Source organism: Pristiophorus japonicus, chromosome 12 (genome assembly GCF_044704955.1).
Source record: "Pristiophorus japonicus isolate sPriJap1 chromosome 12, sPriJap1.hap1, whole genome shotgun sequence".
Taxonomy (NCBI): Eukaryota; Metazoa; Chordata; class Chondrichthyes; family Pristiophoridae; genus Pristiophorus; species Pristiophorus japonicus.
Window position 1 is genome coordinate 108,723,689 of NC_091988.1, and position 17,435 is coordinate 108,741,123.

Sequence of the window (17,435 nt, forward strand, 5' to 3'; positions counted from 1 at the left end):
GATGCGGGCTGATGCGTTGGTATTTATCCCTTTACTCTCGGAGAACAGGGATGCAAGTGGCTTATGGTCAGTTTCCAATTCGAATTTTAGCCCAAACAGGTATTGATACATTTTCTTTACCCCATAGACAAACGCTAACACTTCTTTCTCAATCATGCTGTAGGCTCTCAGCCTCAGACAGACTTCTGGATGCATAAGCAACCAGTTGCAGTTTCCCGAAATCATTAGCTTGTTACAATACACAGCTGACGCCATATGACGACGCATCAAATGCTAGTACCAAACGCTTACATGGATCATACAACACAAGCAATTTGTTTGAGCATAACAGTTTTCTCACTTTTACAAAGGCATTTTCTTGGCTTTTGCCCCAAACCCATTCATTCCCTTTTCGTAGTAAGACATGCAGTGGTTCTAACAGTGTGCTGAGACCCGGTAAGAAGTTACCAAAGTAGTTCAGGAGTCGCAAAAACGACCGCAGCTCCGTCACATTCTGTGGCCTCGGTGCGTTCTCGATTGCCTGTCTTCGAATCGGTGGGCCTGATGCCGTCCGCCGCAATCCTCCTTCCCAGGAACTCCACTTCAGGCACCAGGAAAATGCACTTCGAGCGTTTTAACCTGAGCCCCATGCGGTTGAGTCGACTAAGAACCTCCTCCAGGTTCTGCAGATGCTTGACTGTGTTCCGACCTGTGACCAAGATGTCGTCTTGGAAGACCGCAGTGTGCGGGACTGACTTCAGTAAACTTTTCATGTTTCTCCGGAATATCGTCGCCACCGATCGGACTCCAAATGGGCATCTGTTATAAACGAAAAGACCTTTGTGCCTGTTGATGCAGGTGAGGGCCTTCGATGATTTCTCCAGTTCCTGTGTCATGTAGGCTTAAGTCAGATCCAGCTTCGTGAATGTCTTTCCTCCCGCCAGCATTGCAAAGAGGTCGTCAGCTTTTGGTAATGGGTATTGGTCTCGCAGGGAGAAACGATTGATAGTTACTTTGTAATCGGCACAGATTCTGACGGTGCCGTCTCCCTTGAGGACTGGGACGATAGGACTGGCCCACTCCTTGAACTCGATCAGGGAAATTATGTCCTCTCTTTGCAGCCGGTCTAGCTCGATCATCATGTATGGTATTGCTCTCGTCTTGTGATGGATGGGTCGCGCCCCCCGGAATTAGGTGGATCTGCACTTTTGCTCCTTGGAATTTCCTGATGCCTGGTTCGAACAGTGAAGGAAATTTGTTTAAGACCTGGGCCCACGAAGTGTCGTCAGTAGGCGATAGCGCTTGGATGTCATTCCAGTTCCAGTGTATCTTTCCCAGCCAGTTCCTGTCGAGCAGCGTGGGACCATCAACCGATTCACCCAGAGTGGTAGCTTGTGCACCGCTCCATCATAGGAGACCTTTACGGTAGCACTACCGATTACAGGAATTAGTTCTTTCGTGTAAGTTCTTAGTTTATTGCGAACTGGAGTTAAGACTGGCCTTGAGGCCGCGTTGCATCACAATCTTTCGAAAGTCTTTTTGCCCATTATGGACTGGCTCGCGCCCATGTCCAGCTCCATTGACACCAGGAGTCCATTTAGTTCAACATTCAGCATTATCGGGCGACAATTCGTGATGAATGTGTGCACCCCATGTACCTCTGCCTCCTCGATCTGAGGTGCTGGTTTGTCATGATCCTCCATGGATCTGTCCTCCTCTGCAATATGGTGGTTTCTAGGTTTAACAGGCTTTGCAGCTTGCCTGCACACTCGTTAGAAGTGTCCCATTGTTCCACAGCCCTTGCAAACGTACTCTTTGAATTGGCATGAATGGAAACGATGATCACCCCCGCAGCGCCAACAAGGTGTTAATGGCCTTGCATTCATCACCCTTGATGATGGACTCGGAGACATCTGCGGACGTGTAGCTGCAGGTATGTGTGACCTGCCCTGTACGTTACAATTCAAAAACAACATCACTTTGTTCACAGTACTTGGAGCGGCACTTGTGTGCTGAGGGATTTGCTTCGTATTGTCACTGGTGGCAGTGAATGCCTGGGCTATCGCTATGGCCTTACTCAAGGTTGGAGTCTCTACAGTCAAAATTTTGCGAAGTATGGTTTTATGGCCAATGCCAAGCACGAAAAAGTCTGAGCATGTCCTCCAAATTCTCAATGCAAGGCGTCTTAGCTCGGCGACATAACTCGGCACTTCCTGGCCTTCAGACCTTTTGTAGGTGTAGAACCGGTACCTCGCCATCAGAACGCTTTCCTTCGGGTTCAAATGCTCTCGGACCAGTGTGCACAAATCATCGTATGATTTCTCCGTGGGTTTCGCTGGAGTTAGCAGATTCTTCATGAGGCCATGCGTTGGTGCCCCACAGTCGGTGAGGAGGATCGCCCTTCATTTGGCAGCGCTCTCTTCCCCATCTAGCTCGTTGGCCACAAAGTATTGGTTGAGTCGCTCCACAAAAGTTTCCCAATCATCTCCCTCTGAGAATTTCTTCAGGATGCCCACTGTTCTCTGCATCTTTGGGTTCGCAATCTGTATCTCGTCGCCAGTTGTTGTGTATGGAGAACGAGTCAGACTGAACACTGAGCTCAAAGTAAAGTGTGACCTTGGTCTTTTATTGCAGGTCTCCAGAGTGCCTCTCCAACCTGTGAAGCCTCCTTAAATACCTGTGCTCCCAAGGGATTATGGGATCCCTTCGGACTCCAGGTGATGAGCCCTCTGTTGGCTGTACAGAGTAAATACAAGTATACACATATAACAGAACTGATACCAGTTATTGGTAGTGCGGACATAAGAGTATCCCATGAGGGAGCAGTGCATGGTTTACCACTGTGGATTGTTTCAGGTGATGGGCCAACGCTGCTTGGCAGGAGGTGGATGGGGAAGATTCGATGGAACTGGGAAGACCTCTGCATACCTTCTCCGATGAACGAGGTCTCCCCTTCTCAAAGGCGGAGTAAACCTCCACCTTCAGCTGAACCAGGCATCAAAGTGCAGATCCATTTGCAGATCTCCGAGGCACAGGCCGGTCATCACAATCACGAGGAGGTAAAGTTCAACCGAGCAGCTGTACAAGCGCGGCACCCGAAGCAGACGACCTCTTTGCGACTATGGAAGATGCTCCAAATCGACCAAGCAGAGTGGGACTCCGGCTGAAACGATCCGAATGCGCCTTCCCGATGCCAGAGGCAAAATACTGGGGAGGAAGATCACGGCAGTTGGTATCACGGACATGGACGAGAGTGTGTTCAGACCACGGGACGAGAGAACGTCCAGACCATGGGAGGTCGCTACAACGAAACGGAGGAATGTGTCGCCCAGCAAGGAAGACGACTGGGTTTGGGGCAACGGTAAAGGGCGGCCGCTGTGAAGGCCAGGAACCCACTACACTCCAATAAATTGTGTGCACTATGTAACCCTCGTGAGCTGTCTTTTGCGGCCAATGATGTACCATTATATGGGGTTGGGGGTACCTTACAACAAGCCAAAGCAGTGGGCGAATCCCAACCAGTTGTATATGTATCTAACAAAGTATTCGTGGCAAGTGAGATGTTACCACACGGGGTCGGGCGTGTTGTGCAGCAAGCAAAAGCAGCGGGCGAGCCCCAAACGATTGAACATGTATCAAATAAGTTAAACAAAGCAGCAGCCTGTGTTCAGGGGACTAAAGAGACGTACCAAAAAGAGTGTCCCAACATGTGCTCGAGTCAGACAACTGTTCATCCCAGAAGCTTGGGAGAGCAGAGGCACCATTGTCGATGCGTTGTTTTGGGAATGTCCAACACTGTAACATGATCTGCCACGGGCCAGGCACTGAGAGCGGCACTAATGCCCTCAGTTGGCTACCATTGCCCACCCTGCAGGCCCACTCACGGTCGTGGAAGTGCTAGAAATTGAGGGGTCAACCATAACGGCCCCCCAGCTTAGGACCTGGACCAGCCAGGATCCCACGTTACCGCCTGCCAAAGGTGAACTGCTAGACGGGATGTTGCAAACTATCTGTCGCAGAGACGATAGACCCATCCCAACGTTGCAAAGTAGGGCAGGGCGGCTACACACAGTCGGAGGTCCAGGGCCCCCATACTATGGCCCAGGATCCACGGGGACCGCTAGGCCTCCCGCCACTACTGAAAGTCTCAAGATCATTGCGGCCATCCTGGGCTTGCCAGACCTCAGGGTCAGCGACAATAGCCCGGAGCAGGCAGCCCAAATCACTAAACCTAGCACCATGTGTGTAACGGTAGACTCCCTACAGACCTGGCTATCCTGGGTGCTACGCAGTCACCAGACAGAATCACTCAGAACCGAGCCCTCCGTATGCCACCAGCAGAGAATGCACCATAATTGCACGGCCCTGCCACGCGACATCAGAATAAGTGATATAGATCATGTTCAGGGCCCCATTAGCCAAGGGGGGGAATGGAGTGTATGTGATGAAAACGGAGCATTTGATTATGAAACCATGTACCGGGCTAGCGAGTAAAACATTTGGACAAGACCAAACTGTGAACTACAGATAACCAGGAACCACTGTGAAAGGACCTGGCCCCCAGCGACCCACTAACACGATCAACTTCGCCGTCAACCACGAGGATGAACCCACCACGTCAGGACTTCAACTCAGGCGATCGACCCAGAGGCACGGGGCGCCAGATCGCCTCAACTTGCAAATAACTTGCACATAAGACTTTGGGAGGGGGGAGTGATGTAAGACTTGCCACTAGGGGACATACCTGTGGGAGACCCAAGGGTTACCTGTGCACCCTGGGCAAGCAGGTATAAAAGGTGACTCACCATGCTGATTCCTCACTCTGGAGTCTGAATAACGAGACCAAGGTCACAATCGTTTGAGCTTGCGATATAGTCCTGTGGATGTATTCTGAACATAACAGATACCATCCTTTATTTCTTTAGTTAGCCACATCTTTTCTTTTACACCCTTTCCTCCTCACTGGAATCTATTTTTCTTGAGCGTTATGAAATATCTCATTAAATGTACACCACTGTTCATCAACTGTCCTACACTTTAATCAATTTTCCCAGTCCACTTTAGCCAACTCTGCCCTCATACCTTTGTAGTCTCCTTTATTTAAGCTTAGTACGCTGGTTTGAGATCCAACTTTCTCGCTCTCCATCTGAATTTGAAATTCAACCATGCTATGATCACTCATTCCAAGGGGATCCTTTACGAAGAGATTGATTATTCCTGTCTCATTACATAGGACCAGATCTAAGATAGCCTGCCCCCTGGTTGGTTCCGTTACATACTGCTCAAGGAACCCATCCCTTATGCACTCTATGAACTCTTCCTCAAGGCTACTCTGATTTGATTTGTCCAATTGATTATTGCTGTTCCCTTTTTACAAGCCCCCACTATTTCCTGGTTTATGCTCCGACCAACAGAGTTGCTACTGACAGGGGGCCTATAGACTATGCCCACCAGTGACTTTTTCCCCTTATTATTCCTTATCTCCACCCAAACTGTTTCAACATCCTGATCATTTGAGCCATATCGTTTCTCACTATTGCAGTTATTCCATCCTTTAGCAACAGAGCTACCCCACTTCCTTTTCCTTTCTGTGTGCTCTTCCAAAGTCAAATACCCCTGAATATTTAGTTCCCAGTCCTGGTCACCTTGCAACCACATCTGTGTAATGGCGATCAGATCATACCCATTTGTATTTATTTGTGCCGTCAGCCCATCTATTTTGTTACGAATGCTACATGCATTTAGACAAAGAGTTTTAACATTTTTTTTACCCTTTTTTCCTGCTTGCTTCGTCTGTCCTTTAAACTCACTTTCTTCATTTTTGCTTTTTAATTCCAGCTTTACTCCCCTCCCTACTAAATCTATTCTCAGATTCCCATCCCCCGTCAAGCTAGTTTAAACCCTCCTCAACAGCACTAGCAAACCCCACTCCCCCCGCCGCGAGGATATTGGTCCCGGCTCTGTTGAGGTACAACCCGTCCGGCTGAGGAGGAATTTCTTCACTTAGAGGATTGTGAATCTTTGAAATTCTCTATCCCAGAGGGCTGTGGATGATGAATCGTTGAGTATATTCAAGGCTGAGATCGATAGATTTTTGGACTCTAGGGGAATGAAGGGAAATGGAAATTGGCGGGAAAGTGGAGTTGAGGTCGCAGTGCAGCCATGATCTCATTGAATGGCAGAACAGGCTCGAAGGGCCTTATGGCCTAGTCCTGCTCCTAATTCTTATGTTCTTCTGAGCAGAAAGTGCCAGAGGAGTAGGGGGAGACCAAGCTTGATTTGGTGATACAAGCAACACCATCACCACAATGATCTGGGCGGGGTATGTGTTGGAAGGCATAGCTATGTGGGAGGCTTCATTTAGGGGAAAGGTTTCCGTTAAGGTCATACTGTCGATGAAAATATCCACAAAAAGCTCATGGATGGCAAGGGCCTTGTTCAGAAGTGAACGTATATTCTGGAGTGAGATGCGAAAAGGGGCGATGATAGTTGATCCGCTGCAGGGTTAGCACTGGGAGGAGTGAGTTGGATGGGGAGCTGATTGGCAAGATTAACCTTCAGTGGGTGCGCTGGATGGGTCAGTCAGCGACAGAGTAGGTTGTTGTATTACCTCACTTTTGTCTCTGGCCCTTCACTGGCCTCCTTCGGGCGACTGTTGTCCAGCTCCGAAGTCACCGGGACGTCTCCCTTCCACTGCGCTGGTTCATGGTTGAGCTGATCCACAGCGATGGGCTGACTAGGATATCAGTCATATAGAGAATTATTCAGAGACATTCCTGCTCCGTTTGGTACTCACTATCTGTCTGAAGCTATCTCACCAGAGACTCAAATTCTGTGGTTTACAAAATAAGATGGTCCCTCATGAGCCTGGACAAGACCATGAGAATGAGCCCCGGTGATCCGACCTGGAGAAAATTCCCCTTTTGATCTATCCAATAACATGAGGCAGGATTAGGCTCATCTGTGAGGCTGTTCACTGTCAAATAATAATAAAAAAGCGAGTTCCGCATTCATAGAGTACCTTATCCTGTCTCCGAAAAATGTCTCAACACATTTCACACACAATTAAATACTTTGAAGTCATTGCTTGGGAGCATGTGTGCCAATCTTTCTGCATACAGCAAATTCCCACAAAGAGCATGAATGAGGAGTTTATCTGTTTTTGGTGCTATTGGTTGAGGGAGGAATAGTGAGTGGGGCACTGAGAAATGTTCCTGCTGGTCCTCAAATCGCTCTATGGGATCTTCAACATCCAGCGGGACAGGCAACCAGTTGAGTGGACTGCTGACCGGCCGGCTCATACGCAAGGAATGGTCACTTGAACGGAACCCCAGCAAGAGTTACCGCCCGCAGGAGTGAACTGTGAAATATGGCATGGGCGTGGGGAGGGGAAATGGTATTACCTGACTTTTGTCTCTGGCCCTTCACTGGCCTCCTTCGGGCGACTGTTGTCCAGCCCCAACACCTGGATGTTCCCCTCCCTCTGCACCGGTTCATGATTGAGCTGCTCCATAGCGATGAGTTGTCTAGGATATCAATAAGATAAGAGAATTATTCACAGACATCACTACCTGAGCCACACGTAAATTGAGATAGGAAAAAGCGGATTAGAGGTTTAAATGCACGTCTGAAAGTGTGGTGTGGAAGGCAGGGGTTTGTATTCATGGGACATTGGCACCAGTACTGGGGAAAGAGGAAGCAGTTCCATTGGGATGGACTCCACTTAAACTGGGCTGAGACCAGTATCCTGGCCAATCGAATAACTAGGGCAGTAGATAGTGTTTTAAACTAATAAGGGGGAGAAATGGTTCAGGTGAGGGGAAATTTATAAGCCTGAAGAGAAAACTCAAGACTATAGAGCAGAGTAGAGATTTGCGTAAAATCAAGAAATTGGGGTCGTTTATAGTGGCCCTTGGGGGTGATAATGGGGAGAGGAAAGGACTTTTCACCCGGACACGGTGCAACTAACAACTGCCGTTAAGTTCTATGGGAGTTTAGCGGTGGAGGTAACTGGTAGCGCATCGCTGCTGCGCCGGCGATGATGATGTCATCACTGTGCGAGCGACCCTGGAGCAAAAATATGGGAGCACCCCCTGAAGCTGCGGCGACAACTTCAGGTGGTGAGTACCGGGCTGTAGGCCGCTCGCTGGGCGCTAGTTAAAGGGGAGGTGGCGTGCGCAAAACAACACCCCCCCCCCGTTGCATGGTCCGTGCTGTGAACTGGCAGCCTGGCACTCCGCTTGCGTGGTACACCTCCGATTGCAAATTCAGGGCCAATATGGCGAGGAACCAACTAGGAAACAGACTATTTTAGATCCAGTATTGTGTAAGGAGACAAGGGTTAATTAGTAATCTTCTAGTAACGGGTCCTCTGTGGAAGAGTGATCGTGACAAGATAGAACTTCATATTAAGTTTGAGAATGATGTGGTTAAGTCCGAAAGTAGGGTCTTAAATGTAAACAAAGCCAATTATGGAGTTATGAGGGGCGAGCTGGCGGAGATAGATTGGGAAATGAAATTAAAAGATATGACAGTAGATAAGCAATGGCAAACATTTAAAGAAATAATTCATAATTCGCAACAAATACACATTCCGTTTAGGAATTAAACACTCCACTGGAAAAGAGGTACAGCCATGGCTAACTAGAGAAGTTAAGGATATTATTAGATTAAAGGCAGCAGAGGCAGCATGAAGGGAGAGAGCGGCGATTCAAAAAAAAAACACAAGGATTGCCATCACAGGAGAGCTGGTAACTGATTGGTTGGGAAAAGTCACACCCTTTTTTTTCCTCTTCAAGTTATGGGCCGGGGTTAAATAGCTGGTTAGTGATAAAACAGAAGCTCAGAGATTAGTAACTATATTGAATTTGTAACTTATTATTAAATTATATTAATAACTTGAATTAGATACATCGTAGTCCTAACTTTCTGTGAAGTTAGTTAATAGTCGAATAAATAAAGGCATGGCAGGGCAGCTGAGTACTGTGGGATGCACATTCTGTGTCATGTGGGAAATCCAGGATACTACCCATGTCCTGGATAAATACGTGGGCAGGAGGTGTCGTCAGCTGGAGGAGCTCGAGCTCCGGGTTTCAGAATTTGAGCAGCAGATGGCGGCACTGCAGTGCATCAGCAAGGCTGGGAGCTTTGTGGATAGCACGTTTCAGGAGGTGGTCATCCTACAGATAAGGAGTGTGCAGGAAGAGAGAGAATGGATTACCGCCAGATAGAAAAGGAGGACTTGGCAGGTAGAGGAGTCCCTTGAGTGCATCTCGCTCTCCAACCAGTATTCGGTTCAGAGTACTGATGAGGGCAATGGTTTCTCTGAATAGTACAGTCAGAGCCAAGTCCACAGCCACACGGGTGGCTCAGCTGTACAAGGGGGATGTAGAAGAGTGGGAGAGCAATAGTGGTAGGGGATTCGATAGTTAGGGGAGCAGACAGGTAGTTCTGTGGCCGCAGACGTGACTTCAGGATGGTATGTTGCCTCCCTGGTGCCAGGGTCAAGGATGTCACTGAGTGGCTGCAGAACTTTCCCAGATTTTTTTCATGAAACCTCCGCACAAAGTATTGTCAGAATCTTAGCGGCCCTTTGGACAGTACTTGGGCGGAACATTGCTTTCACCAATTTCGGGCTCTATGTTCCCAAGTTTTAGTTTCCCCAAGTGGAAATATCCTCTCTGCATCCACCTTGTCCAGCCCTCTCATTATCCTATATGTTTCAATAAGATCATCTCTCATCCTTCTGAGCTCCAATGTGTATAGGCCCAACCTACTCAACCTATCTTCATTAGTCAACCCCCTCATCTCCGGAATCAACAGTGAACCTTCTCTGAACAGCCTCCAATGCAAGTATATCCTTCCTTAAATAAGGAGACCAAAATTGTACACAGTATTCCTGGTGTGGCCTCACCAATACCCTGTACAGTTGTAGCAGGACTTCCCTGCTTTTATACTCTATCCCCCTTGCAATAAAGGTCAACATTCCATTTCCCTTCCTGATCACTTGCTGTACCTGCATACTCACTTTTTGTGTTTCATGCACAAGGACCTCCAGGACCCTCTGCACTGCAGCACTTTACAATTTTTCTCCATTTAAAGAGGGATGGGGTCCTACAGGCAGATTTTAGGGAGCTAGGAAAGAGATTAAAAAGCAGGACCTCAAAGTTAGTAATCTCCGGATTACTCCCGGTGCTACCTGCAAGTGACTATAGAAAAAGGACGATAGAGCAGATGACTACGTGGCTGGAGAGGTGGTGCAGGAGGGATTGCTTCAGATTCTTGAGGCATTGGGACTGGCTCTGGGGAGGTGGGACCTGTACAGACAGGGTGGGTTGCATCTCAACAAGGCTGGGGACAATATCCTCGCGGGTAGGTTTGCTCGTGCTGTTGGGGAGGGTTTAAACTAATTTGGCAGGGGGGGTGGGCTCCAGGATGTAACATTAGAAAGGAGAAATAAAGTGCTCAAAGGATTGGGAGAGGCAAAGAGCACTAAAGTAAGAAATAGTGAGGTATTAGGTGGGGTCCAACTAAGAGAGAATACAGGATGGTATAAGGTGGGTTTACAGTGTATGTATATGAACGCATGAAGCATAGTAAACAGGGCAAGTGAGCTGCAGGTACAAATAACCACATGGGAATATAGTGTCGTGGCAATAACTGAGACCTGGCTCAAAAATATTCCTGGTTAAAAGGTGTTCAGGAAAGGTACTGAAAGAAAAATAGGAGGTGGTGTGGCATTGTTGGTTAAAGAGAATGTTAACAGTGCTGGAGAGTGAGGGCAGAAATCGTGGAGGTACTGATCATAATATTCCAATACTCCATAGATACGGGTGTGGTGCCAGAGGACGGGAGAATTGCAAATGTTACACCCTTGTTCAAAAATGTAAAGATAAACCCAGCAACTATAGGCTTAACCTCGGTAGTGGGGAAGCTTTTAGAATCAGTAAGCAGGGACAAAATTAACAGTCACTTGGATAGGGGTGGATTCATTAAGGAAAGCCAGCAGGGATTTGTTAAAGGCAAATCGTGTTTCACCAACTTGATCGAGTTTTTTGATGAGGTAACAAAAAGATTTGATGAGGGCAATGCGGTTGATGTGGTGTACATGGATTTCCAAAAGGCGTTCAACAAAGTGCCACACAATAGGCTGTCCAGTAAAACTGAAGTCCATGGAATAAAAGGGACAGTGGCAGCATTGGTACAAAATTGGCTAAGAGACAGGAAACATGGTGAACTGTTGTTTTTCCAGACTGGAGGTATACAGTGATGTTCCCCAGGGGTCGGTTCTGGGACCACTGCTTTTCTTGATTATATATTAATGACTTGTACGTGGGTGTATAGGGCACAATTTCAAAATTTGCTGAAGACACAAAACTTGGAAATATAGTGAACAGTGAGGAAGATAGTGATAGTGTTCAGGAAGATATAGACAGGCTGGTGGAATGGGCAGAAACATGGCAGATTAAATTTAACGCAGAAAAGTGTGAAGTGATGCATTTTGGTAGAAAGAATAAAGAAAGGAAATATAAGCTAAATGGTACAATCCTAAAGGGAGTGCATGAACAGAGAGATCTGGGGGTATATGTGCAGGGCAGGTTGAGAAAGCAGTTAAAAATGCTTACGGGATCCTGGGCTTCATAAATAGAGGTATAGAGTACAAGGGTGTGGAAATTATGATGAACCTGTATAAAACACTGGTTCGGCCCCAACTGGAATATTGTGTCCAATTCTGGGCACCACACTTTAGGAAGGATGTGAAGGCCTTAGGGAAAGTTCAGAAAAGATTTACGAGAAATATTCCAGGGATGAGGGACTTCAGTGATGTGGATAGACTGGAGAAGCTGGGGTTGTTCTCCTTGGAGCAGAGAAGGTTGAGAGGAGATTTGATCGAGGTGTTCAAAATCTTGAGGGGTCTGGACAGAGTAGATAGAGAGAAACTGTTCCCATTGGTGGAAGGGTCAGGAACCAGAGGACACAGATTTAAGGTGATTGGCAAAAGAACCAAAGGCAACGTAACAAAAATACTTTTTTTTACACAGAGAGGGGTTAAGATCAGGAATGCACTGCCTGAAAAGGGTGGTGGAGGCAGACTCAATTTTATCTTTTAAAAGGGAGCTGGATAAGTAAAAGGGAAAAAAATTGCAGGACTACAGGGAAAGGGTGGGGGAGTGGGACTAGCTGAGAGTCGGTACAGGCTCAACAGGCCGAATAGCCTTCCGTGCTGTAACCATTCTATGATTCTATGAAAGGAAGAGGCTTACAATGTTGCCAAAAAGAGCAGTAAGACTGAGGACTGGGAGCGTTTTAAAAATCAGCAAATGATAACCAATTAATTGAGGCAGAGGGAGAAAATAGGAGAGAGTAAATGTGCAAGAAATATAAAAAAATATTCTAAGAACCTTGACAAGTATATAAAATGGAAGAGATTAATGAAAGTAAATGTGGGTCCTTTTGAGGCAGAGACATTATAATGAGGAATAAGGAAATATTTTCATAGAATCATAGAAATTTACAGCACGGAAGGAGGCCATTTCAGCCCATCGTGTCTGCGCCAGCCGACAAAGAGCTATCCAGCCTAATCCCACTTTCTAGGTTACGGCACTTCAGGTGCACATCCAGGTACTTTTTAAATATGGTGAGGGTTTCTGCCTCTACCGCCCTTTCAGGCAGTGAGTTCCAGACCCCCACCACCCTCTGGGTGAAGAAATTTCCCCTCAAATCCCCTCTAAACCTCCCAATTACTTTAAATCTATGCCCAGAACTGCATGCAGTACTCTAGCTGTGGCCTAACTAGTGTTTTATACAGTTCAGGCATAACCTGCCCACTCTTGTATTCTATGCCTCGGCTAATAAAGGCAAGTATTCCATATGCCTTCTTTACACACCTTATCTACCTGGCCTGCTACCTTCAGGGATCTGTGGACCTGCACTCCATGGTCTCTTTGTTCCTCTACATGTGGAAATGTATTTTTATCTAAGATGTACCACACTGTATTTTTGTGCCCTTTTTAATATAAAACAAAATGGAGTCCTGGTCCTTCCAGACATTTCTGCAACAAGCAGTCGGCTTGCATAAACAGCTAAACCTGGCTTGAAATGGCTGATAGCCACCAGACAGCTAGGAGGCAAGTCCTGTTGAGACAAGTACCATCCATGGTGCTCTCCTATTGTCTATACGACACCAGTTCCACTCCACCCCACCCTTTTCGAAGTACTCAAACCACCAGCCATTATCTCTTGTACAGACCTCATCCATTTGATGCAAAAAGATAACTGACCAGGAAACTGGACAATCCTGACACAATGCAAGGCAGGTAATAGCTCATTACCACACTCTCATCGAGTAATGGCCGGCTGGCCAACTAATAACCCTGACAAAAGGAAATATCTGGAAACCATGTCAGGACAAGGATGTAGTAATTAACTATCTGTATTCACTGACTGCGAGACAGAGCCAATGCACAGGGAGAGGCCATAACTTGGGTTTTACTGTATAAATATCTCGTGAAATTGTACCATTTTGAAGGTGTTCACTTAGCCATTGACTGAGTGTGACCTTTCCCTTGCTAGCAAGTAAATTAAAGAAACTTCTGCCAGCGCTGAAGATGTCGGAGTCGTTTATCGGGAGTCGGGATTTCGACATACACTTCTCAGTGTCCTACCATTTAATGTGTATTCCCTTGCCTTGTTAGCTTTCCCCAAATGCATTACCTCACACTTCTCCGGATTGAATTCCATTTGCCACTGTTCTGCCCACCTGACCAGTTCATTGATATCTTCCTGCAGTCTACAGCTTTCTTCTTCATTATCAACCACACAGCCGATTTTAGTATCATCTGAAAACTTATCATACTCCCTACATTCAAGTCTAAATCATTGATGTATACCACAAATAGCAAGGAACCTAGTACTTCCAGTCACAAAAACACCCAGTAACCATTACCCTTTGCTTCCTGCCTCTGAGCCAATTTTGGATCCAACTTGCCACTTTGCCCTGGATCCCATGGGCTTTTACTTTCGTGACCAGTCTGTCATGTGGGACCTTATCAAAAGCTTTGCTAAAATCCATATACACTACATCAAACGCACTACCCTCATCGACCCTCCTTGTTACCTCCTCAAAAAATTCAATCAAGTTAGTCAGACATGACCTTCCCTTAACAAATCCATGCTGACTGTCCTTGATTAATCCGTGTGTCTTCACAGTAGAAGACACAAAGAACATAGTGAGAATTGTGGGGAACCAAGGATCTAATGAGAGTGTGGTACTTAAGGCAATTAATATTAATAAAGAAAATGTACTGGAGAAATTTTTGATACTAAAAGCCAACAATACCCTGGACTTGATGGCCTACATCTGAGGGTTCTAAAAGAGATGGCTACAGAGATAATGGATGCATTGGTTTTGATCTTGCAGAATTCTCTAGATTCTAGAATGGTCCCTGTGGATTGGAAGGTAGCAAATATAAATCCGTTGTTCAAGAAAGGAAGGAGAGATATAACAGGGAACTATAGGCCAGTTAGCCTAACATCAGTAGCAGGGGAAATGTTGGAATCCATTGTTAAGGAAGTGGTAACAGGGCACTTAGAAAGTCTCAAAATGATTAGGCAGAATTTTATTAAAAGGGAAATCGTGTTTGACAGATCTATTTGTTTTTTTGAAGGTGTAACTAGCAGGGTAGATAAGGGGGAACCAGTGGATATAGTAATTTCGATTTTCAGAAGGCATGTGATAATGTTGCAGACAAGAGATTGTTAGGACTCTTGGGATTGAGGCAATATATCAGCATGGATTGAAGATTGGTCTACGGACAGAAAACAGAGATTAGGAATAAACAAGATGGCAGGTTGTGACTAGTGCAGTGCTGCAAGGATCAGCACTTGGCCTCAGCTATTTACAATCTATATTAACGACTTAGATCAAGGGACCAAGTGCTGCCGATACAAAGCTAGGTGGGAAAGTAAGCTGTGAGGAGCATGCAAAGAGTCTGTAATGGGATATAGTGATTGGGCAAGGAGGTGGCAGATGGAATATAATGTGGGGAAATGAGAGGTTATTTGCTTTGGTAAGAAGAATAGAAAAATCTCGGGGGAGAAATTGGGCTACTTTGGGCCTCCCGTTAGCGTCCCCAGGGGGCATTAATGGGGCGCAAATGAGTTTTTGTCCGGGAGTGGCGAGAATAGCGCCTCCCGCTAAATTGGGCCGGGCTTCTGCGGCGGTGCTACTACATAGCGCCCTGCTTGGCTGCGCCTGGCGTTGCTGACATCATCACCGTGCGCAGCACCCCATTACCGCCCCAGAAGATAAATTGGCCTTCACCCCATATTTTAGTGCCTGGCACTGACAACTGTGTCAGTTGGAAGTTGGCTGGAGGAGCACTATTTAAAGGCATCAGCATCGGGTAAAGTTTTAGTCGACCAATAATGGTTGCTGCGTACTTCCACATATTCAGACAAGCGTTTTGACAGTTTCACCTATTTCCAGTTAAAGGAGTGTTCTGGCTGTTAATAATGTGACTTTAATTGAGGGCAGATCTGAAAGCCCAACATTTATATCATTTCAGGGGGGCTGTGTTGGCACTGGACATCGCATTCTGACTTCACTGTCGGAGGCAACTTAGGCAAAGAGAGAAAGACCGCAACATGTGGCCAGAGGGAGGAGGGCCAACTGGACTCAACAGGAGACCTTATCCTCCCAGGGTTTTCCAGCAGCAGTTCTCCGACATTAATTTAATTGAGGATCAGTGTATTCGAAGACTGCGCTTCAACAAGGATGTGGTCACAGAGCTCTGCTGCCTCCTGCAACCAGGCCTTGAGCCTGAGACCAGGCTGAGGACGGTTCTCAGTGGCAGTCAAGGTCACCATCACGCTCATTTACTATGCCAGCAGATCCTTCCAGTGCACAACAGGAGACATCTCCTATCTCCCACTTTGCCGTCCATTGCTGCATCCGCGAGGTCACAGATATTCTCTACAGAAGGAGAACATAAGAACATGAGACATAGGAGCAGGAGTAGGCCATTTGGCCCCTTGAGCCTGCTCCACCATTTAATAAGATCATGGCTGACCTAAACTTGGCCTAAATTCCACTTTCCTGCCCATTCCCCGTAACCCTTGATTCCCTTATCATTCAAAAATCTATCTCCACTTAAATATATTCAATGACCCAGCCTCCATAGCTGTCTGGTGTAAAGAATTCCAAAGATTCATGACCCTCTGAAGAAATTCCTCCTCATTTCAGTTTTAAATGGGAGACCCCTTATTCTGAAACTATGCCCCCTAGTTCCAGATTCCCTCACAAGGGGAAACATCCTCTCTGCATCTTGTCTGTCAAGCCCCCTCAGCATCTTATACGTTTCAATAAGATCATCGCTTCTAAACTCCAATGAGTATAGGTCCAACTTGCTCAACCTTTCTTCATAAGACAACTCCTTCATCTCAGGATTCAACCTCATGAACCCACCTCCAATGCAAGTATATTGTGGCGGAGGTTGGCGAATGTTTGGTGCGGAGGTGCGTCGAGAGATCGTGGCGGAGGTGTGGCGATGTTTGTGGTGGAGGAGCAGCAAAATATCGTGGCGGCAGTGCGGCAAATGAGGGTACGGGATCCAGAAGAGCCGAGGGCCCAGGGGCGGCATGGGCCAGCCCACACTGTGATACGTGTGTGCACTAGGTCCGTGCAGCAGTCGTCCTGTCTCCAGTCATCCTGGTTAACCCGCGCCACTGGATAAAGACCTAGCTCTGTCGAGCCCGTGCGGTGGCTGGTGTGCAACAGTCACCCCACGTTAAAATAATCCACACACAGGCATCTTCCACCTCTGGAGTTCAGGACTGGAACATCGGCTCTTTCATTGAAACATCTGTGAACTATCGTGGAAACAAGTTATCCGCGTTCGAGGGACCGCCTATGATGATGATCCCTCCTTCAACAAGGAGACCAAAACTGTACGCAGTACTTCAGGTGTGACTGCACCCTGTACAGTTCTAGCAGGACTTCTCTGCTTTTATACTCCATCCCCCTTGCAATAAAGGCCAACATTCCATTTGCCTTCCTGATTACTTGCTGTACCTGCACAGTAATCTTTTATGTTTCATGTACAAAGACCCCCAGGCCCCTCTGTACTGCAGCATTTTATATCTCTCCCCATTTAAATAATAATTTGCTTTTTTATTTTTCCTACCAAAGTGGATAACCTCACATTATACACCATCTGCCAAATTTTTGCCCACTCACTTAACCTGTCTATGGCCCCGGTTTTCATGAGCTGCAAGGCCCGCTCATTTACCGCCCAAAGGACTGCTGATGGCCACCAAGAGACTGGGAGGTACTTTGCCTGAAAGATTCCTCCAAAAGAGATGGCAGTACCGCCCGACGGCAAAATAACGGCTTTCGCCGTCAATCTGGGTGGCAGTGGACGGGAGCTATCAATCTCGGCGGCAAAGAAGCTTGCTGC

The 17,435-nt window shown here is 46.9% G+C and overlaps 1 protein-coding gene across 1 annotated transcript in view; it reads right to left on the reverse strand.

Moving 5' to 3' along the window:
- The window catches only part of efcab12 (EF-hand calcium binding domain 12), a 287,344-nt gene that overhangs the window by 45,626 nt on the left and 224,283 nt on the right, over positions 1 to 17,435 (reverse strand). Inside the window, exons 7-8 of the mRNA XM_070894837.1 lie at positions 7,383 to 7,505; positions 6,590 to 6,715 (exon numbers count right to left, since the gene is read on the reverse strand). Coding sequence (XP_070750938.1) covers positions 6,590 to 6,715; positions 7,383 to 7,505 — 249 coding nt within the window. The remainder of the gene's footprint in view (positions 1 to 6,589; positions 6,716 to 7,382; positions 7,506 to 17,435) is intronic.